The 23,717-nt window shown below is 36.4% G+C and overlaps 1 protein-coding gene across 1 annotated transcript in view; it reads left to right on the plus strand.

The window, feature by feature from the left end:
• Positions 1-23,717, plus strand: part of DHX35 (DEAH-box helicase 35) — a 64,654-nt gene that overhangs the window by 37,362 nt on the left and 3,575 nt on the right. Inside the window, exons 13-21 of the mRNA XM_027867334.1 lie at positions 694-818; positions 2,194-2,248; positions 9,765-9,860; positions 11,624-11,718; positions 13,006-13,083; positions 18,068-18,197; positions 20,800-20,881; positions 21,233-21,304; positions 22,995-23,106. Coding sequence (XP_027723135.1) covers positions 694-818; positions 2,194-2,248; positions 9,765-9,860; positions 11,624-11,718; positions 13,006-13,083; positions 18,068-18,197; positions 20,800-20,881; positions 21,233-21,304; positions 22,995-23,106 — 845 coding nt within the window. The remainder of the gene's footprint in view (positions 1-693; positions 819-2,193; positions 2,249-9,764; positions 9,861-11,623; positions 11,719-13,005; positions 13,084-18,067; positions 18,198-20,799; positions 20,882-21,232; positions 21,305-22,994; positions 23,107-23,717) is intronic.

Consider the following 23,717-nt stretch of genomic DNA (forward strand, 5'->3'; position numbering starts at 1 on the left):
AATGTCAGAGATGGAATATGAATCTGTTTTCTGTCTCTAAATGTAATGCTCTTTCCACTATCCCACATTGTCTCTCTTACCCATCTGTTTCTCCTCCTCTTCTGTCTTAGAGGTGGGTATCATAGTGTATTGGGAAGACTGTTGCATTTGGAATAAGAAGACCTGGGTTCAAATCCTGGCTCATCTATTTCTTACCTGTGTGGCCTTGGATAAGTCATTTAACTTCTGTGGGCATCAGATTACTTATTTGTAAAATTAACTAAACTAAACAAAACTAAAATTGGACTAGATGATCTCTTAGGTCCCTTCCTTCTCTGAATCTGTGATCCTGTGTGCTTCTGTAAGAAGATGTTTCTCCACAGCTAATTGTTATATCTGTTCTCTTGAAGCTATCTCTTACTACTTCCTATGCCTCATCAATAGTTTAGGCAGATGTGGTATGGTAGAATCTTGAATCTCTAGTCAGGAAACTAACTCTGACAATTAGTAGCTCTGTGAATCTGACCAAATGACTTCAACTCCCTGAGCCTCAATTTCCTTCATGTAAGATGAGAATAATACTACCATAGTACTATCTTTCTTATTAGTTGTGGGGAAAGAGGTTTGTTAATATTGAAGTGCTATAGAAGAGTGAAGCTATTGATGTTATGATTGTGAAGCTTAATTCCAGAAGTTTTTCTTTCCTGTCCTCAGAGGAAGACTTTGAAAAGTTGCCCCAATCCACTGTACCTGAGATGCAGCGTAGTAACCTGGCACCTGTCATCTTGCAGCTAAAAGCTCTAGGAATTGACAACGTCCTCAGGTTCCACTTCATGTCTGTAAGTCCTGTCTTATATTGAGCTCCCTCTACTGGGTGAAAAAGTGGAGCTAATACTCTAGCATCTAGTTTTCTAAGATTGATTGCAAAGTATAGCAGTTGAATATTACTGAAAAGGTAATTTCTCTGTAGTTTCACATTTAGAATGCATGAAAACAACCCTCCTTTCCATTTGCCCTTTGTAGCATAGTTTGTTGTTATAGAGCTTCAAAAATACCATTGGTCAAATCGTGTTCCCTTAAATAAATTAAGATAAGTGTTAATTGTATTTCCCAGTACAAGCAGTATAAAGGTTCCATTCAGCTGTTGGGTAATAAATGTATAAAATCTCATCTAAAAATTCAGGCCATTTATAGGAAGAAAAACCCAGGTAGGCCTTTATGCCATGAAGGTGAGTCAGGCTGCTTGAGGTAGGAGTATTACAGTAGTTTTTTTAAAAATGCAGTTTTTGTGTTAAGTTTTAGTTTCTACGGTTGCATTAGTCATAAACCATGCATTTTTCAGAATCCTTTTCTGGCAGATTATAAAATCAATGTGGTTTGTATAGTTGAAGCATGTTGGGAGAAGGCACTGGAGACCTGTGTTGTATTTCTTGTGTCTATTATTACCTAGTTAATGAATTCTGTGTACTTGGCCAAGTCACATAACTTGTGTCTTCTTCAACTTACTTTTTTGTCAAATGAGTATAATAATACTTGTTTTCACCCTACCTTTTTAGAAATACTGTGAGGCCTAGATGAAATAAGGGCATATAGAAAGTGTTTTGTGAAAGTGTTTGCAAATATAAAGTTGTGATGTTGTTCTTGTGACTACTTTTACATTAAATTAAAAAAATCTTTAGAATTGTGAATTTAAGATCCAACATTAAAAAGAAACAAACATGAAAAAAAGGGTAACATCTTACCCAAGACTTTTTGCGTAGAACCAAACAAATGAACAAACAACAAAGAAGCCAAGAAAATGCTTCATTCTGTCTCATTCTAGACTGACTCAAAGTTTTGCTACTTTTTGACCTTGTCCTTTTTTCCTTTGCTTTTTTTTTAATGTGACTGTAAAACAAAAATAGAGAATTTTAAGAAACCAAGTGATATGAAGAGACTAGACAGAATCAGAAAGTAGAAACTGAATTAAAGTTAACACTTTCCTCAAAATCAGAACTGTATACTAATCCTCTCAGAAAAAAGGATATAAATGTCTGTGCTTGGACATCATCTGATTGGTCCCTATTCATGTGGGATGGAGAGCTTCAGTGTGCTTTATTTTAGTGATATGGCTAAATTGTACAGAATACGTAGGAATTCAGGGAGGAAATCTTCACAGTTTCACAACAGTGGTCCCAGAAGAGTTTAATTTAAACTTAAATGTTTTTTTGGCAGCCTCCTCCAGCACAGTCTATGGTCCAGGCTTTGGAGCTACTCTATGCTTTGGGAGGTGAGCATATTTTTCTCTTATTGTGGTTTTACTTATGATAGCCTTATAAGTAGACAGTAGGCTAATTCAGGTAGTACACTGTTATTCTTTGGAATATTAAAAGAATAGGAAGAAGGATTTGAGCCTTCATAGAGGATACATGGAAAAACAGACAAAAATTTACAGGATGAGAAATTATGGAGGGTGTTTGATCCACATCAGTGGAAGGAGTATCCACACTGATGAAACTGTGAATCTTTCAGAGAATCCAAGTATACTGCCAAAAAATGAGAATGTCCCTTTTATAGGCTATATTTTGTTTCTTTAAGCTACCTAGATCATGAAATACTAGTTTCTTCTACAACCATGTCCTTATTGGAAAACTATTACATGGAAATACACATTTTGTGAAAAAGAAGAAATTGTCATGATCTTTTTGATAATATTTGATGTCATACTGTGTATAAAGATTTTACAAAGTATATCAGCACAGGTATAAATTGTTAAGAAGAGTCATGCAAAATCAAGCCATTTAGACAGAACAGACAAGAGGTTAGGTTTTTCTAGAGGATATTTATCTCAGAACAGAGAGAAAGGCACAGTCTGAATTTAAAGTAGGAGAAAATACACCGATTGGCTCTGGTTCCAAGGAATTATATTATACAGGATTATATTGAACTTTAAAACCATATTTTGATTTGTTTTAAGCATTAATATTAATTATTATAGGATAAAGTTGTCATTGTTTCTTTACTTTTCTAGCTATAGAGAATTCGTTAACTTTCATTTATCAAAGTTCATAAATGAAAGAAAAATGTAAGAAGCATTTCTTATGCAATAGCTAATAAACTTATGAAATGCAGGAAATTATTTTAAAGGTTCACTTCTTTTGAATAACCATTTTTTTATGATAAGATTTTTTAAATTTTTATTTATTTTTAGTTTTCAACATTCACTTCCACAAGATTTTGAGTTCCAAATTTTCTCCCCATCTCATCCCTTCCCCTGCCCCAAGATGGCATGCATTCTGTATACCCCTTCCCCTAACCTGCCCTCCCTTCTATCTCACCCCCCCCTTCTCTTATTCCCTTCCCCTTCTGTTTTCATATAGGGCAGATTAGATTTCTATACCCCGTTTCCTGTATTTCTTATTTCCCAGTTGCATGTGAAAACATTTTTTTTAACATGTGTTTTTAAAACTTAGGGTTCCAAATTTTCTCCCTTCCTCCCTCCCTACCCACCCTCATTGAAAAGGCAAGCATCTCGGTACAGGTTATGCATGTGTAGTCATGCAAAACACTTCCATGGTAGTCATGTTGTGAAAAACTAAGTATATTTCCCTTCGTCCTATCCTGCCCTCTATTTATTCTATTCTCGCTTTTGACCCTATCCCTCCTCAGAAGTGTTTGTTTCTAATTATCCCCTCCCTCAATATGCCATCCCCTCTATCATCCCCCTGCTCTCTTGTGCCCTTCTCCCCCTAATTTCCTGTAGAGTAAGATAGATTTCCATACCCAATTGAGTGTGTATGTTATTCCCTCCTTAAGCCAAATCCTATGAGAATAAGATTCACTCATTCCCTCTCACCTTCCCCTGTTTCCCCTCCACTATAAAAGCCTTTTCTTGTCTGTTTTATGTGAGATAATTTACCCCATTCTACCTCTCCCTTTCTCTTTTTTTCCAATATAATCCTTTCTCACCCCTTAATTTTATTCTCTAGATATCACCCCTTCATTTTCAACTCACCATCTATCTATCTCTCTATGTATATACATACATATAATTTTTACCCTCCAACTACCCTAGTACTGACAAAGGTCTCATGAGTTACAAATATCATCTTTCCATATAGGAATGTAAACAGTTCAACCTTAAGATGTCTCTTATGATTTCTCTTTCCTGTTTACTTCTTTATGCTTCTCTTGAGTCTTGTATCTGAAAGTCAGATTTTCTATTCAGCTCTGGTCTTTTTATCAAGAATGCTTGAAAGTCCCCTATTTCACTGAATGACCATTTTTTTCTCCTGCAGGATTATACTCAGTTTTGCTGGGTAGGTGATTCTTGGTTGTAATCCTATCTCCTTTGCCCTCCAAAATATTATATTGCATGCCCTCCGGTCCCTTAATGTAGAAGCTGCTAAATCTTGTGTTATCCTGATTGTGTTTCCATAATACTTGAATTGTTTCTTTCTGGCTGCTTGCAATGTTTTCTCCTTGACCTGGGAACTCTGGAATTTGGCTGCGATATTCCTAGGAGTTTTCCTTTGGGGATTTCTTTCAGGAGGTGATCGGTGGATTCTTTCAATTTCTATTTTGCCCTCTGGTTCTAAAATATCAGGGCAGTTTTCCTTGATAATTTCTTGAAAGATGATGTCTAGGCTCTTTTTTTGATCGTGGCTTTCAGATAGTCCAATAATTTTTAAATTCTCTCTCCTAGATCTATTTTCCAGGTCAGTTGTTTTTCCAATGAGATATTTCACATTGTTTTCTAATTTTTCATTCTTTTGGATTTGTTTTACAGTGTCTTGATTTCTCATAAAGTCACTAGCTTCCAATTGCTCTATTCTAATTTTTAAGGAAGTATTTTCTTCAGTAAGCTTTTGGACTTCCTTTTCCATTTGGCCAATTTTGGTTTTTAGGGCATTCTTCTCCTCATTGGCTTTTTGGACCTCTTTTGCCATTTGGATTAGGCTATTTTTTAAGGTGTTATTTTCTTCAGTATTTTTTTGAGTCTCCTTTAGCAAGCTGTTGACTTGTTTTTCATGATTTTCTTGCAGAACTCTCAGTTTTTCCTCTACTTCTCTTACTTGCTTCTGAAAATCCTTTTTGAGCTCTTCTGTGACCTGGGACCAATTCATATTTTTGTTGGAGGCCTTGGATGTAGGAGCTTTGACTGTGTTGTTTTCTTCTGGTTGTATGTTTTGATCTTCTTTGTTACCAAAGAAAGATTCTGTGTTCTAATTCTTTTTGTGCTGCTTGCTCATGATCCCACCCAATTACTTGAGTTATAAACTCTTTGTTAAGGAGTCTGCTTCCAGTGTGGAGAATGTACTGTCCCAAGCTTTGGGGGTTTTGTGCAGCTGTGTTCAGAGATACTTCTAGGGACCTGAAAATTTTCAGTTCTTACAACGTGCTATGATTAAGGGTGAGGTGTTTACTCCTTTCCTGGCCTGTGCTTTGGTCTATGAGTGACCACAAGCACTCTTTTCTGTCTTGGAACTGTGAGGAGGATTTCCTCTCCACTGCCACTACAAGCTCCACCATGCCAGCACTCCTCCTTGCCCTAGGACCACCACCCAGAATTGTGACCCAGATCCAAGCACAGGCAAAGCAAGAGCAAAGAGATCCCTGCAATTCCTCTCTGATCAGCCACCCGATTCCCCCTCAGTCCATGGGCCGGAAGCTCAGGAGGCAGCCCACCACCCTGGCACTGGGCTTGGGGACTGGGGCTAGGACCACACTGCGCTTTTCTCTCACCACCACAGACACAGACTTTTCCCACTGACCTTCTAAGTTGTCTTTGGCGTTCGTGGGTTGAGAAGTCTGGAAACCACCACAGCTGCCTGCCATTCAATCCTCTGAGGCCTGCTCCAGGTTCGCTGCAGCCTGCGCGCCCACGCCCAACTGGGTTCCTCTCCCCACTCGGCGCGATATACCTTTCCGATCAACCACCCAGGTTGTCTTGGACTGGAAATTTGTTTCACTCTGTTTTTTTATGGGTTCTGTTGCTTTAGAATTTGTTTAGAACTATTTTTTATAGGTATTTGGAGGGGTTTGGGGGAGAGCTCAAGCAAGTCATTGCTTTTACTCTGCCATCTTGGCTCCAACCCCCCCTTGAATAACTATTTTTAAGTGGCCATTATGTGCACAGCACTGTGCTAATATTTCTTGCATTGTCTGGGTTTAATAAGTACTGTGTAAAGAAACACTCTTTACATTTTTCCTTTATTTGGAAACTTCATTTCCTCTCTGAAAGTTATTGAATTTGCTCATTCATCCAGCTAGTCAAAGTTTAAGGTAGGAAAAAAACCTTTTGATTGGTTTTAAACACTTTTTAAATCTTTAAATTCAAGGGTTGAGTTGTTTGGGGTTTGCAGGGGACAGATTTTTTTTAATACTCTCAAGACAGTAGGATAGAAACCATTAGGAGAGTTCATTATTTAATCTTGTTTGATCCTGAATACTTAATGTTTTCCTTTTAAGCAGGCCACTTTTACCAGCATGAATGAGATTAATCACATTAGAGTTTTGTCTGAATTGTCGTTGTTTACTAGTCTGTAAGCATCCATCCATTGTATAGTGATTCAGTTTCATATTTACTTTGGTAGTAGACCAAAACAGGATGTAAACCAGTCAATTAATAACCAAAGAATTCCTATTTGTAATCATCTTACATTTGCTCCATGGCAAGTGACAATTTATGGTTCCTTACTTACTGTTTGTCACGTATTTTATTCTAGGTTTCTCTGGCTTTAAATCAAAATAGAATTTTCGAAATGCTTAGCTTTGCAAGTTTCAGCTGGATTTTTGACAGTCAAATTAGGTTTAATTCTACCCCAAAAGTAAACACAGACATTAACGTTTTTTCAAGTCTGACTTTGGGATAATTTGTGTGGTACATGCAGTTATGTATTAATAACTCTTAGTTATCTGTTAACTATCTAATTGGCATATATTTGAACAATCATTTCTATTTTAATTTTTAAAAATTGTGCTTTTTAATATCTATATTGATATTTTTTATTTTTACATCACCTTCATTTTCAAATATGTATCTCTCTCATCAACTCACAAGAAAACCATTTCTTATAACAGGATTAAAAAGTAAAAGGGGAAAAATTTGGCAAAATAAACTGACACATGAGCTGACTCTGATGATATGTACAATGCCTTCACTTATAGTTTTCTCCTTCTGCAAAAAAAAAGAGGCAGGTATGGGTGTGCTGACAAGTGTTTAATAGCTGGCATTCCGGAAAAAAAAAAACTTACCCATGACATACTTTTAAATTTAATTCATATTATTAACATTTTCTCCATCACTTTCTTAGTCTAGACAATGGACAAAGTAATAAATGAAGCCCTGATAAATAGCATTCACTGATTTCTGAGGTGTAAATGCTCTCTCTGAAAGTTTAACAATCAGTTTTTATGAGCTAGTTCTAGTTGGCCTCAGCATATACTTTGAATGAAGTACATTTTTTCATGGTCATTATAATTGCAGTACTCAGTTTCATTTTTAATGTTCTTTCCATTTACATTTTTGTAGTCATTGTGTGTATTGTTTTCCTCATTTTACTTGACTTCAGTTTTACATCAGTTCTTTTCATGCTTCTCTGAATTCTTCAGGTTTATCTTTTTTTAATAGCACATATTCACAACCATACTATAATTTGTTTAACTGTTTTCTCAGATGATGGGCATCAACTTTTTTCCCCAGTTCTTAATCACTTCAGAAAGTTCTGCGATGAATGTTTTGGTAGTATGTGACCTTTCTGTTTTTGACTTCCTCACATAGTAGTGGGATGTCTCTGTTAAAGGGTATTATTATTTAAGGCACTTTAGTCCTTGACAGATTTGCCACCTAAATCCCAACTAGCAGGACCAGAGCCCTTTTTCTTCCCATCCTCAGTCCCCATTCCCCAATTCCCATTTAGTGCCAGAAGGTCCAGTAAAGTTCTTACTGCAAAGGGCCCTTCAATCCAATCTCTCATCCATTGCCCCCTTCCATTTTTCCTTCCCAGAGGGACTGTGACCTCTTATTCCTAACCCCACAAACCCTTACTTCTTTCTGACCCTCTGTCCCAGTCCCTGATTTTTATTAATTGTGGTCTGAGCCTCTCCAAGCTGTTTCTCTCACTTTCCTCTAGGATAGACGTGACCATTTATACCACTTTGCTGAGCAGGGAGTCACCATTTATAATACTTGCAGTAGGATAGAACTACCTGGCCTTACCCTTTGCTCTGCTGCTGTGCCCTCCAAACCCGGAGGCATTGCCTTCTACCCTGTGACTGAACCTTTCTATGTGTATTATTTCTCTCAATTACAGTTTGGGTTCATTGATAGAGAGAACTGTCTCACTTTTGTATTTATATCCCCCGTATTTTAGCAAAGTACCTGGCATATAGTAAGCACTTAGTAAATGCTTTTTCACTCATTCATTCATTTATTCTATTTCTTAGCACAATTCCAAATTGCTTTCCAGAATGACTGGACCAGTTCATCGCTCCAACAATATTAGTATTCCTGTTTTTCTGTAGACTTTCCTACATTGAAGAATGTGTTTTTAGTTGGTCAAAAACATTTATCAAGCACCGTACTATGTGCCAAGCAGTGTGCTAAGTGTTAGGGATACAAAGAAAGGCAAAAGACAGTCCTTGCCCTCAAGTAGCTTACAGTCTAATAGAGGATACAACATGCAAACAAGTATGTATAATTAAGCTATATGTAGGATAAGTGTGAAATAATCAGCAGAGGGAAATCATAAAATTAAAGGAGATAATGAAAGGCTTCCTTTTTATAATTAGAAGGATAGAATTTTAAGATAGAAAGACTTTCAAAGAACTCTTAGTCACTTCTCTCATTTTACATATAAGGAAACTGTCTATAGGGGTTAAGTGGCATGTAGAAGATCACACAATGAGTAGGAAGTTGGAAGAAGAGGTGTCTTCTCATATTTCTAATTTGGGGCCAAGCTTTTTTTTTTTTTTAAATTTTGCATCGTTGAATTTTGATTGTTTTGTAATGGTTGTTCTTTCCATTTACATTGTTGTAATCGTTACATATATTGTTTTCCTGGATCTACTTGCTTCACTCTGCATCTGTTCATATAAGTTTTAATATGCTTATGCCTTTCTGTATTCATCATACAGAGTATGTACAGTAGTAATATTCATTACTTTCATGTATCATAATCAGTTTAACCATTCCACAGTTGATGGGCATCTACTTTGTTTCCTTTTCATTGTTACCATAAAAAGTACTGTTAGAAATACTTTGGCACATATAGAATCTTTCTTTTTGTTGGTGACCTCCTTTGAGTGTATGCCTAGTAGTGAAATTTCTGGGTCAGAGGTTTTGGACATTTTAAATCCTTTTCTATTTCACTTCAGCAGCCCTAAGGTCCAAGTTATTCTTGTTTTATTTTTATGATTGCTTAGAGTATACATTGAAATATACCTACTTGTAAAATCACAGAATTTTGGGGTTAGAAGGGACCTTTATGAGCACCTAATTGAGTTCACACATGAAAAGGAATTCCTTCTGTATTATGCCTGACAGGTAGTTATCTAGTCTGAAGGGAAAGGTCATTATTTCCTTTCACTGATGGCACATATGTAGGATATAATTCTCATGCAATATTCTTTATAAAAATAATCTCCAAGGTTATAAATGAATAATCCCAGCCTTCAATTCAGCAAACATCCCTTCCACATTTAATAGTACTCTGTGTTCAGTGTATTCCATAACTGTTGTTTTCTCTACTTTTTTCAAAACAGCAACCCTTACTCATTAATTTATAATTCCATTCTTTTGGCAGGTCTGGACAAACACTGTCACCTAACTGAACCTCTCGGCATGAGAATAGCAGAGTTTCCTTTGAATCCCATGTTTGCAAAGATGCTGCTAGAATCAGGTAGAAATATACAAATAGTTATCATTGATTTTAGTTTATGAAAGAAATTTTTCTACCCCCATATAATATTGTAGACTTGAGAATTAAGGAATTCTCAATTGTGACATAGAATGTCAGGTAAGAAATCACATTCATATTACTAAGAGGTGTTTAGCCTAAACTTGAGTGATTTGGGAAATATCTCTTCTAGTCCCAATCTTGGAAATTGCATGAGGCTATGTACCAGTCAGATGAGAGAGCACTTAGTCTCTCTTTACAGATTTTTTAATTTTATAGGCAAAAATTAATGTGATTAAAAAACATTGTAATGTGAACATTTTTAGTCAATAGTCAATAAACATTTATTAAGTACCTACTATGTGCCTAGCATTGTACTAAGTGCATAAGTACGTATACGAAAAAAAGATAGTCTTTGCCCTCAAGGAGCTTACAGTCTAATGGGGGGAAAAATACACAAAAGGAAGCTGAAAAGGGGCAGGGAAGAATGTACATAGTATAGGGTCATGATGTTCATGGAATCAAAACCAAGCAGAACAGCTGATAGGAAAATGAAGGGTTAGCTAAAAGTTTTATCCTTCTGTAAAGGAAGACTTTGAGAGGAATTTTTCTGACTGTAAACTATTTTTTTTTACTCCCTGATAGAGGAAGGCATTTCTTCTTCTTCTTAATAACACGCACACTTCTCTAACATAATTCTCAAATCCTGAAGACATAGGTCTGAGTACAGTGAGAGGTTAATTAAATATATTTTGTTTCTTCGGACAACTGACAGACCCTTCCTCTTAACATGCTGTGTATTGGGAAGCAAGATTAAGTGTGGCATAACTAGAGCCGTCCCAACCATTTGTCATTTCTGAGGCAAATGGCTGAGGTTTGTGAAGCTGATAAAAGTTGAGAAGGGACCCCATCAATATACCATTCATTTTTTCCCCTTTCAATGCTCCTCTCAACTTCTGTTCTGTTTTCCACAGACTTTGCCCCCATGGTACAGCAGTTTTCCAGATAGTGGGGGTGATTTTCTGGTCCTGTGGAGTGCATGTGACTGGCTTGTATAGCTTTGGAGGACTTGGCTAGGTAGGGGAGAAAGTGCATAGTGGAGAGAACACTGGGCTCAGAGTTGAAATGCCTGGAGTTGAGTTCCAGCTCTGCCACTTACTCACACTGTGACCTTGAGTAAGTCATTTCACCCCTCTGGGCCTTAGTTTCCTCACTTGTTAATGAGGTTTGACTAAGTAATCTCTAAAGTCATTTCCAGCTTTTAATATTCTGTGATTTTGAGTGAGTCTCTACTTGAAGGGTGGATGTTTCAAAACAGAAACTAGTAGTCAGAGAACACAGGAACAACAAAAGTGGCAAAATCCATGTGTTCCCTGCCTTTTTTCTTCCTCCTTGTCCTACAGTCCAGGCTATAGAGTATCCCCACTGGTAGCAGGGAGAGAGCTTGGGAGCTAGAGGGAAACAACACCAAGTAAAGGTGAATACATACAGCCTAGATCTCTCCTACTTGGTTAATAGTCTAGCTGCTTTCTTTTCAGAACCTTCATGTTGTGTTATAATGAAATTCTATGCATTTCTTAATGCCTACTTTAACTCTAGGTCACAAATAATGCATTAAGTATTGTAAGCGTTTTTGCTTCTAGTGTCATACTTCTGGTACAATAGCAATTTGTAACTTAATGAGTTAACACTATAACCAAAATATTTGACCAAGTATTCTTTGAGCAATTTCATGCCATAAGTCAGGCCTGCTACTTGTCTTACAGGAAACTTTGGCTGTTCGCAGGAGATTTTGAGCATTGCAGCCATGATGCAGATTCAGAATGTCTTTGTAATTCCACCAAATCAGAAAACTCAAGCTGTAAGACTAACTTTTACATTAATTCTAAATGCATTTCAGCCAACTTGTTCAGTATTGATTACATCATCAAAAGTTATTGAAGAGAAAGCACATCTTTCTATTTCCGGCCCATTTTTTCCATCACTAGGCATAATCATTGTTTTATTATCACAACCTTTCAGCCTTAAAATAATCTTCCCCTCATTTCTGCCCATCACTGCACATTTCTACTTTTATTACCAAATCCTGCCACCACTTCCTTCACAGTCTTTTGGACAGTGCTTTTTATCTATGTTGTCACAGACATGTCCTCTATCACTTGTTCTTTTTAAACTTTCTCATTAAACTCCTTTGCTCAATATACATTACTTTTGACATTGTTGCCTTATCTGGAAATCACTTTGACCATTGCATTGATACCTCTTGCCTCAAGATCCTATGATTATTCATTGCATCTGTGTGATGTTGGGCGAGGCTTGAAGAAGCCTCAGAGTCTTAGTTTCCTCGTCTGTAAAATGGGGATAATGAATTCTTACACTACCTACCTCACACAGTTGTTGGTAAAAAAGTGATTTGCAAACCTTAAATTGCCGTATAAATGTGAGTTATCCCATCATCACTTCCTAAACCTTAGCTTGACAACTCCATTTATTTATGCCCTCCTAGAGGGCAGGAACACTGTTAGTAGAAAGAGCCTAGTATAGTACCATATGCAACAAAATCTTACCTCACTGCTTTCTTATAAATGAGACAATTGGACAAGGTGGAATACTGAGCAAACTTGTCTGAGAGGAGTGAAGGAAGCCAGTAAAGTGATCTGAGAAGAGAGATAGTCCAAGGTATTTTGGTTTAAAAAAAAACAACCCCAAACCCCTTTGAAACAAAGAATTGAATTCTTAGACACTATCCTTAGAGAGATGGAAAGCCTTAGTATGATTGCAAAGAATTAAGTATAGTCAGAGCTTTGGGCCAAGGTAACTAATAGCAACACTTAAAAACAGCTAAAGAGGGTAGAAATTCAGTGCTATATTGGACTAGATGGCAGAGATGAACTCTGGGTAGGACAAGTAGATTTTGATAGTGTCTGCATGTCCGTGGTAATTGAATCTCTGGGAATAGGTGACATTGCCTACGGTCTTGGTGTATGGAAATATAAATAAGAGAGCAAGGATGGAGCCCTAGGGGGAGGGAGGAGGTTTGATGTTGCTTCTCTAAAAGAGAAAACATAGAAATCAAGGTGGTAGGTGAGTAATAACTACATTATAGTTAATAATTACATAAAGATTTAAAATATTTTTCTTCTTTCAGATGCGGGAACACCGAAAATTTGCTGTGGAGGAGGGTGACCATCTTACTATGCTTAATGTATATGAAGCTTTTATCAAAGTAAGCTAGTTGAAATACTTAATGTATTATTTTTGCTTAGGTGAACATAAGTCCCTGAAGATGAAGTTTTATGAAGATAATGATGAAGCTACCAACTCTTTTTCATATTTGTTTTCTTAGGAATATCTCCATAATCTGGTTATTGGCCTCTTTGGTTCAGTTTACTAATTATATTGTTGGATAAAGCAGGAGAATCATTAGCTTTAGACATGAATGAGTTTTAGTAGGCTAACTGTTCAGCGTTCTACAGGATTCTGAGTCCTCTTAATCTGGTCTTGCCACTAGTCTAGTGAAATGACTCTAAATACCCATTAAGACTGTTAGTCACCTTCTGTTCTGCATGAGTGTGTGGATGAGTCAATTGTATTTCAAGACTAAAGCTTTCAAGTTTGGTATAGCGAGACTATCCAGGAAATTTTCACACATCAGTTGTTCTCATTAAAACCTAGAGAACTTATAAAACTTAAACAAACGTAAGGATTATGCTAGTGCAAGGATCCATGAGTACACATAAATCTTATCAGTTTTGAATTATATTTATTATATGTTGTAAATATGGCTGAATTCAAGTTAACATTATAATTCATTTAACCTGCTAAAAAGGTTAGGCTATCTAAAAGAGATGACTTAAATTTCTGAGTCTGGATGTAGATATGGAAGGGACTTCTGAGATCATTTAGTTCAATCTTCTCATGTTATAAATGAGGAAATTGAGACCTCACCAAGGGAATGGGCTTGCCTAAGTAGAACAAGGATAAAAATCCACGTCCTCTGACTCCAAGTCCAGTGTTCCTTCCACTAAAATCATTTCTTGTCTTCTATTGTCTTCTATTATGTAAGGAGTAATAAAGGAAAAAATAGGGGCTAAGATTTTATGGATTTAAAAACAATTTCTAGAATGCAGCTTTAGAAAAGATGAAATATTAAAATTAAATGTCACTGCATATTTAGAGAAGGTGATCCAGTAAAGACTTTGAGGGAAAAAAAATCATATTTTTAAATCTAATGGATAAAATTTTACACATCAAAATTTTCAGTAAAGTTTGTGTCCAAAAAAGGATCCTACATTTCATAGCTTAAGCTACTATCCATAGCTTCTTATCTACCAGTGGAATATAACTACAAGTGTAGCACATTTTGCCCAGTTAGGTATATTATTTTATAATATATTGAAAACGTCTACACAAATTGAATTTTCATGAGTTAAATCATTTCCCCATTAATTTACAGTGTAATTTCAGAGATGCATCCTTGGGCAAAAATGTTGTTTTAAGGCTGCACAAAAGTTTTAAAGTAGTTGTTTAAAGGGAAAATGATCATTTTTGGGTGAAACAGTAATTTAAGTTCACTGTACTTTGATTACTGTCTCCATAAAACTGGTGAGATGAAGAGGCAAGGGAGCAAATGTAGTTTAGAGTCCCAAATGGAGTGATAATAAACATCTAATAAGGTTAGTAATTTTTTTTTTTGTTTTTTTTTATTAATCTATTTTGATTTATCAACAATCACTTCCATATACTTTTGAGTTTAAAATTTTTCTCCCCCTTCCTTCCCACCACCCTCCCCAAGACGGCACACAATCTGATATAGGCTATACATTTACATTCCTATTAAATATATTTTCACGTTAGTGATGTTGTAAGTAAAAATTAGAACCAATAGGAAGAACCATCAGAAAGAGGAAACAAAACTCAACAGAAGAGAAAAAAATAACAATTCGGCTTCCATAGTTCTTTCTTTGGGTGTGGATAGCATTTTCCATCACAAGGCCTCTGGAGATGTCTTAGATCCTTGTATTGCCAGGAAGGGTTAAGTTTATCAATGTTAGTCATCACACAACGTGGCTGTTATTGTGTACAACGTTCTCTTGGTTCTGCTCACTTCACTTAGCATCAGACCATACAAGTCTTTCCAGGTTTTTCTGAAGTCAGCCTGTTCATCATTTCTTATAGCACGATAGTATTCCATCCCATTCATATACCACAACTTGCTCAGCCATTCCCCAATTGATGGGCATCCCCTCAATTTCCAATTCTTTGCCACCACAAAAAGAGCTGCTATGAATATTTTTGTACACGTAGGTCCTTTTCCCATTTGTGTGATCTCTTTGGGATATAGCCCTAGAAGTGCTATTGCTGGGTCAAAGAGTATGCACATTTTTATAGCTCTTTGGGCATAGTTCCAAATTGCTCTCCGAAATGGTTGGATCATTTCACAACTCCACCAACAATGCAATAGTGTTCCAATTTTCCCACATCTTCTCCAACATTTATCATTTTCCTGTTTTGTCATGTTGGCCATTCTGATAGGTGTGATGTGGTACCTCAGAGTTGTTTTGATTTGCATTTCTCTAATCAATGGTGATTTAGAGCATTTTTTCATGTGACTATAGATGGCTTTAATTTCTTCATCTGAGAACTGTCTGTTCATATCCTTTGACCACTTATCAATTGGGGAATGACTTGTATTCTTATAAATTTGACTTAATTCTCTATATATTTTAGAAATGAGGTCCTTATTAGAGAGACTGGTTGTAAAAATTCTTTCCCAATTTTCTACCTTCCTTCTAATCTTAGTTACATTGGCTTTGTTTGTGCAAAAACTTTTCGATTTAATGTAATCAAAATTATCTTTTTGCTTTCTGTAATGTTCTCTATCTCCTGTTTGGTAATGAATTCTTCTGTTCTCCATAGATCTGACAGGTAAACTATTCCTTGCTCTCTCAGTTTGCTTATAGTATCAGCCTTTATATCTAACTCCTGTACCCATTTTGACTTTATTTTGGTATATGGTGTGAGATTTTGGTCTATGCCTAGTTTCTGCCATACCCTTTTCCTGTTTTCTCAGCAGTTTTTTTCAAAGAGTAGGTTCTTATCCCAGAAGCTGGGGTCTTTGGGTTTATCAAATAATGTCACAGGAATTGTCACGGGGCTGCGCCCTGCCTATCGGAGTCCTGACTTCTAAGCAGGAAGTTGAGGGTCACAGTCTGTTGTGTGAAAGCAAGGAAGTCTTAACGGACCTCTCCTCTGTGGACACGCAGCAATCACGGCTGGTTCGGCTCTCCTCTGAATGGCTAAGCATTCCCGTGCACATCCTGTGCACAACCCTGACACGAGGCCTGCATGCAATGATGGGATCTACTGATTGGCTGTAGGGCTCTGATCACAGGATCCCAAGGTGCCTTGAGGGCTATAAAGGTCACACCCAGCTAACAATAAACAGGAGCTTCTGCCATCTTCTTGTCTTCCGCCTCATCCATGCGTCTCCGGGTTACTGAGCACCGAGCTGGTCTCATGCTCACCACTGCAGTGGCTGCAACAAAATAATATATTCCTATAGTCATTGACTACTGTGTCTTGCATACTTAACCTATTCCACTTATCCACCACTCTATTTCTTAGCCAGTACCAAGCAGTTTTGTTGATTGCTGCTTTATAATACAATTTAAGATCTGGAATGGCTAGGCCACCTTCCCCTGCATTTATTTTCATTAGTTCTCTTGATATTCTGGACCTTTTGTTCTTCCAAGTGAATCTTGTTATTATTTTTTCTAACTCTATAAAATAATTTTTTGGTAGTTTGACTGGTATGGCACTGAATAAGTAAGTTAGCTTAGGTAGAATTGTCATTTTTATTATATTAGCTTGGCCTACCCATGAGCAACTCATGTTTTTCCAATTATTTAGATCTGATTTTATTTGCGTGAAAAGTGTTTTGTAATTGTGTTCATAGAGTTCCTGGGTTTGTTTTGGGAAATAGACTCCTAAATATTTTATAATGTTTACAGTAAGTTTAAATGGAATTTCTCTTTCTATCTCTTGCTGTTGGGCTTTGTTGGTAATCTATAGAAATGCCGATGATTTATGTGGGTTTATTTTATAGCCTGCAACTTTGCTAAAGTTATTTATTATTTCAAGTAGTTTTTTACTTAATTCTCTGGGATTCTGTAAGTATAACATCATGTCATCTGCAAAGAGTGATAGCTTTGTTTCCTCTTTGCCTATTCTAATGCCTTCAATGTCTTTTTCTTCTCTTATTGCTAAAGCTAACGTTTCCAGTACGATGTGGAATAACAGTGGTGATAATGGACATCCTTGTTTCACCCCCAAGCTTATTGGAAATGCTTCTAGCTTGTCCCCATTACATATTATGCTTGCTGAAGGTTTTAGATAGATGCTATTTATTATTTTAAGGAAGACTCCATTAAGGTTAGTAATTTATGAAGAAAAAATGTTTGATTTATTTTGTTAATCAGCTTGGTCACATGGGTTAGCTAGCATTTAAAATAATTCTGCCACTCATAAAGTTTCTTTTTGTCCATAAGTGGTCATCAAAGTGAAGAGAGCCCTAATCTTGTAGATGAAGGGACAACCAGATTTTGAGCGTAATTGTTAACATCTAGTTTGGAAAGTAGTGTCAGAAAATGGCCAATCCCCAAATGAGATCATAAGGTCTTTAGTACATTAAATAGGGGGCAGCTAGGTGGTACAGTGGGTAGAGTGCTGGACCTAGAATCAGGAAGATTCATCTTCCTGAATTCAGATCACTAACTGTGTGACCCTGGACAAGTCACTTAACCCTGTTTGCCTCAATGTCCTCATCTGTAAAATGAACTGGAGAAGGAAATGGCAAACCACTCCAGTATTTTTGCCAAGAAAACCCAAATGGGGTCACAAAGAGTTGGACATGATTGAAGTGACTGAACAACAACACATTAAATAAGCAAGCATGGGAAGAGAAAATATCTTCCTTATATATTCCAGATGGAGAGTATTATTGCCTGTTTTTAACAATTTTCTCTTCTTCCTCCTCTTCCTATTCCTTTTCCTCCTCTCTGTTATCTATTCCCCTTTCTCTCTTCATCTCTGTCTCTGTCTACTTTTCTCTCTCTTTCCCTCTTTCTCCCTCTCCTCTGCTCTCTTCTCCCCCTCCCTTTCTCCTTCTCCCTCTATTCCCTTCCCTTTTTTTTTTTTTTGTCTTGCAGCACAGTAGGAATTCACAGTGGTGTCAGGAGCATTTCCTTAACTATAAGGGGCTCATGAGGGCTGCCACTGTAAGGGAGCAATTGAAAAAGCTTCTTGTCAAGTTTAAAATACCGAAGAAATCTAGTGAAGGTAAGAATAGACTGGAGTGAGCGAAACTTTGTTCAGAACTCGGCCTCCTGTGTTCTGTTTGTCTTGTCTTGGACTTTTCTTTGTAAGTAATACTGACATCATTAGAGTTTTAGTGCTTTAAGGTTTACAAAATGTTTTCACATTTTTGATCCTCACAACAAATTCAAGAGGTTAGGTGACTCACCCTGGTCACAGTTATTAATGTCAGAGATGCTAGTAGGGCTTTTCTTTTTCTGCTCTGCTGACTTCTCTTCTTTATAAGGTCAGATTTTTTCAAAAAGCAGCATGGAATCCTTATAGCTGTGATTTTATATTACAAGCTGTGGTTATAAATGACAAGTTGAATATGCAGTAAGCTTTTGTGTATGAAATTATATTTTCCCATGGATATTTATTATGATTTCAGAGACAGATTTCCAAAGAAAAATTGATGACTAACAAAAATTACAGTTAACACTAACATCCACTTCAGAGAACAGTTGGTATGAATTTCATTTTCTCACATGACTTCTACAAGAGGAGGTTAAATGGATGCTTTCGAAAATCTTTATATGCTCATGAAAAATACTGTCATTCATTCAGCAAAGTGCAGAATGAAGTTTTATTTCTTAAACCTTTTCAAAACTTAATTTTTAGTTTTTTTAGTTTTTTTCTTTAGGTTTTATTCAAGTGTGCATTAGTCTGATGTTTTTAGTGACTGCTTGAATGGATAAATAATTGGGATTTTAGATAATCTCAATAGGATTCTTTAAATGTCACTCTTCAACCTTGCACTTTTGCTCTGGTAGCAAGGCAAGGATTGGAAAGAAAAATGAATACATCTGAGTTTAAGTGCATATTAAGTGGCTAATTGGTAAAATGTATAAAATAAAGTTATCAAGAGACTAAAGTTGACTATTAATGTGCAACAAGTTCATATTCATTATGCATAAATTAATGTTCAGTTATTCTAAAAACACAGGAAAATTACCCCCTTGTGATGGACATGAACCTTTGAAATCTTGATTGTATGTTACTGTTTTTGGACTGATAGATGCAAGTGTGTGCAGTTGAAGAAAGGTGAAGTTGGGGCAATTTTCTTGTGCTTCTATTTGTATGGAATATTAAACTTTACCCAGCCCCTCTAGTGAATGTTGAACAATGCCCTGGTTCCAATTATTATTTATAATGTGTATGCTTTTAAAAATAACTTTTTGTAGCCTGTATGATGATTGTATGTATCCATGTTTAAGGTAAAATTAATATAGACTTAGACATTAGAAAACCCTAGATATTTGTTTCTAAAAGGCTTATTACTTTTCTGAATAGAGAATAAAAAAAATTAACTGTCTTTGAAGCTGTTAATGCTCTCCTGTTTTTGAGGACTGGTTCCTTCTTCCCTCACCCTCCCATTCTAAGGGAGATGATTCTGCTTTCATAGTCCCCATTTTATGCTAAGCATGGATAAACTTCACATGGGATCAGTGTGGAAGGTCTGATAGTTTTACTCTGGTCTTTTTACTTTTATGTACAGATTGTAATCATCAGAGTTGTTCTCATGTAGTATTTTAAAGTTTGCAGGCCAAAATGATATAAAGTGAATGTACTTTTTAGCATTAGGAAATCAAAGAAGAGAATAAAGTTAATCATTTCAAATAATGTTATTTTCTACAAACTTTGATATCAGAAAGTGAAAAACTCCTTAAAAGAAAATTTCAGAAATAAAGGCTTTTCATGAGAGAAGGAAAAGACTGCACTGTCAGGCACTAGAGGTATAATTGAACAGTTGAGTTTGAAAAATTAAGTTGTACAATTTAAATAAATTTAGCCATATCAAATTATATAGTTCATTGTTTACTTGAGCTACAAGAGAGACATTTACTTTATTCATGGAATTTTTTACTAGAATCTTGAAGCTCTGTTAAATACCTATCTTCTGTCCTCCAACTGATGGTGTTACTTTTGGACCTGCAGCTAACAAAGTCACCATGATCTCAAATCCCTTCAGTTTGTGGAGATAGGAAGCTGGAGAAAAGCCAATGGGTAGTATGAGTGTAGGCCAGAAGATGACTTGAGGAAAACTTGAGGAAAACAGGTCAGAATGGGACTAAATCTTTCTCTAACTTTACTCTTGACTGAATGTACATAGGTTCTGCCTTCCAAACAGCTTGAACTGTCAAAAGTTGAGAAATACCAGATAGTTTGTCAGCAGCTGGCCCAGGAAATCTACAGGGTATGCTGCAGTGTGCTAACAGTGGAGGCCTAAAAGATTATTCTTTAGGTATGCTTTGGGACTCCATCAGAAGAAACAGGGACATAAATATAGAGCATGTAACTGGAGGAAGGCAGTTTACAGATTGAAGTTTTGAGAAGAATATGTTGAAAAGCAATTGTATTTCTTTATTAATCTATATACAGTGTTCTATGATGCTTCCTTGTGACTTGTTTTATGTTTGAAATGTATATAAATATATTTATCTCTTTTGATTTTATGTTGCACTTGTACTATTATCAGGTTTTTCTTTAACCCTGTAAAATGTAATATATTAAACATTAGCTGAATAAAGTAAAAATATCTGATGGATGATTGATTTATAGGTTGTATTTTTTAAACTTTCTTTAGGTGACCCAGATCCTGTTCTAAAATGTATTGTCTCTGGATTCTTTGCTAATGCTGCTAAATTTCATTCCACCGGAGCTTATAGGTAATATTTTATGACATTATCACTGAATAAAGAAATATTGAAAGTACAGCACTATGTCCACTCAAAAAGGCAATAAAGATGAACACAGAAAGTAGGCATTTAATGTCAGATATTTTAAAAAGTTGTGCACATACTGCTTTTTATTTTCCTTTCCTACAGTTGTTTAGTCTTTGGGGGTAAAAGGAGGGAAAGAAAAGAAGAAAAAAAATGAGATGTGGGGAAAAGTATTTTCTTTGTGTATATTTGAAGTTTATTCCCTTTTCTTCGTGAAGGTATAAAGCATGTCTATAGGAAAATCTGCCTATACACTTTAAATATTGATTGGACTTAATTTATTTTTAAATTTCTAAGGACTATCCGTGATGATCATGAATTGCACATACATCCCACTTCAGTACTCTATGCAGAAAAACCTCCTCGATGGTAAGTTACCTTTGGCTTATAGTAGTTATAAGTATCTCTGTTGAGGAGAGCAGAGGTACCTGTACCAGGCCAAATCTGGCCCAGCTGACAACCAACAGATTTCTCAGGGAGTTCAGTACCTATTTCTCTCTCCTTAACTACTACCATCTTACTCAGGGATTTTAATATCCATGTAGATATTCCTTCATATTCCTTAACCTCCAGTTTTCTCAACCTCTTTATGTCCTGTGATCTTCTCCATAATTCTATGTTAGCCATACATAGGAATGGTCACACACTAAGATCTCACCATCACCCACAAGTTCCCTAATTAGTTCCCTAATTAGAAACTGACATTTTCTTCTCTGACTGTAACCTCCCATCCTTCCACCTCTCCCTGTGCTTCACCCCTCCTATACCTTTTCTTCATCCTTTTCAGGACCTTCATTTCATCCATCCCTCACTTCTTTCTCAGTCCATTACTCTTGTTCTGACTTTACTTTCTTACCTCTCTAAACTCAACCTAAGAATTAGCCATTTCAGCCTTGCACTGTCCTCTGATTTTGGATCCCTTACTCCCTTATCTTTTTGCCATTTTTCTCTTGTCAAACCTCAACCAGGATTTACTCCTACCAATAGCCTCTTGTGTTCCAACTCCTGAACTACTCGATGAAGCTGGAGGAAGCCTCAGAACTGCTGATTTAGTGCATTACAAATTCACATTATCAAAACTCATCTATGCTGTCACTGGAGCAAGGAAGCCCTTTTATTCTTCTCTCATTTATTCTTTATCCACTCATCCCAGAAGCTATTCTAAAACTTCTCTTCTTTCTCCAAGTCCCCAACACCACCTCCTCCCTGTTTTCTTTCAGTTGAGAATGTTGCTTTTTATTTTGTTGAAAAAAATGGACCATTCACTTTCTCCCATTCTCTTCCTATCGGAACCCTTTGTCATCATCTCATATTTTCTCTTCCTTTCAGTCTCTGTAAAATAATTCTCTTTGCCAAGGCCAACCCCTCTACATGTGTTCTTTATCCCACCTCCTCCCATCTTCTCCAACAGATTGCTAGAGAATATTATTCCTCCTCTTGAATCATCAACCTCTCTCTATTAACTGGTTCCTTCCTTACTACTTTAAAAAATTCCCAATTCTCTCCCATTCTTAAAAAAACCTTCACTAGACCTTACCGTCCCTTCCAATTATCCTTCTGTCCTTTCCTTCCATTCTTAGCCGAACTCTTTGAAAAAGTCTTCAGCACTTGCTGCCTCTACATCTGTCCCTTGATTCTCAACCCTTTTAATAGTCTGGCTCCAACTTCAGCACTCAGCAGAAACTGTTGAGTGTTATTCATAATCTCATAATTGCCAAATCTGAGGTCTTTTCTCAATGTTAATTCTAATCCTAATCTTTCTTGATCTATCTGTTGATGTCAGTCAATTTATTAAGTGCTGATTATGTGCTAGGCATTCTAAGTTTTGGGGGATTGAGGATCAAGGAAGCCTTGATGGGGAAAAGGAACTGGACCTTGAAGGGTTGGTAGGATTTTGATAGAGGGAGATATAAAGACTTCCTAGGTAAGAAGGATTGCATAAAAATGTAGTTCATGTTCAAGAAATCATAATCCAGTTTATCCATTCCTCCTAAAAGTGGGTTGGAAGTATCATTTTCCAATGTAAAGAATTCCATATGTTCTATCTTTGTCAATTCAGGGTTGTCTACAATGAGGTCATACAGACTTCAAAATACTACATGAGAGATGTGACTGCTATTGAATCTGCATGGCTTTTGGAATTGGCACCTCATTTCTATCAGCAGGGAACGGTATGAATTCAGAGCTCACTAAATGGGGGCGTGGTGGGAGGGGAAGCATACTCTGTTGACAGTGTTTTTATTTAAACCTTACTACTTTCACTTCACCTGAGAAGTTTTAATTTTGAAAAATGGAACAAGAAAGTGGGCCCAAGGAACACTTCTTAATGATTAATTTACGAGAACTTCCCAAATTCACTTTGATTCAGTAATGTGCTCAGAGATCCTCAAAGGAAAGATAAGATACTGTCTTGTTAATCTAGAGGATTGTTACAAATTATGAGAGTAACTGTATTCAGAGTAAATGGCAGGATACTTCACATTCATTTTAGATATTGATGGATGCCTAATTGTTCAAGTAGTGTCCATTTTTCATTCCTAATGTTGGTTGGGTTTTCTGTTCTTTCTGTTTCTCAGAGCTCTTATGATTCGCTCCAGGCAGAGTACCTTGTAATGGAAGTGGGGTTTAAATGAATGGTACTTTTGTGCAATGTCCAATCTTCTGTTATTGTTTATTTTTGTGATTTCAAAAATGATACCCTTTATGATTATGTTGACTTGGAACAAGTACAGACTGTAAAAACATTTCACTGAAATGTGAAACAAACCATTGCAGTTAAAGT

The sequence above is a fragment of the Vombatus ursinus genome, unplaced genomic scaffold (genome assembly GCF_900497805.2).
Source record: "Vombatus ursinus unplaced genomic scaffold, bare-nosed wombat genome assembly UNPS02014785.1, whole genome shotgun sequence".
Taxonomy (NCBI): domain Eukaryota; kingdom Metazoa; phylum Chordata; class Mammalia; order Diprotodontia; family Vombatidae; genus Vombatus; species Vombatus ursinus.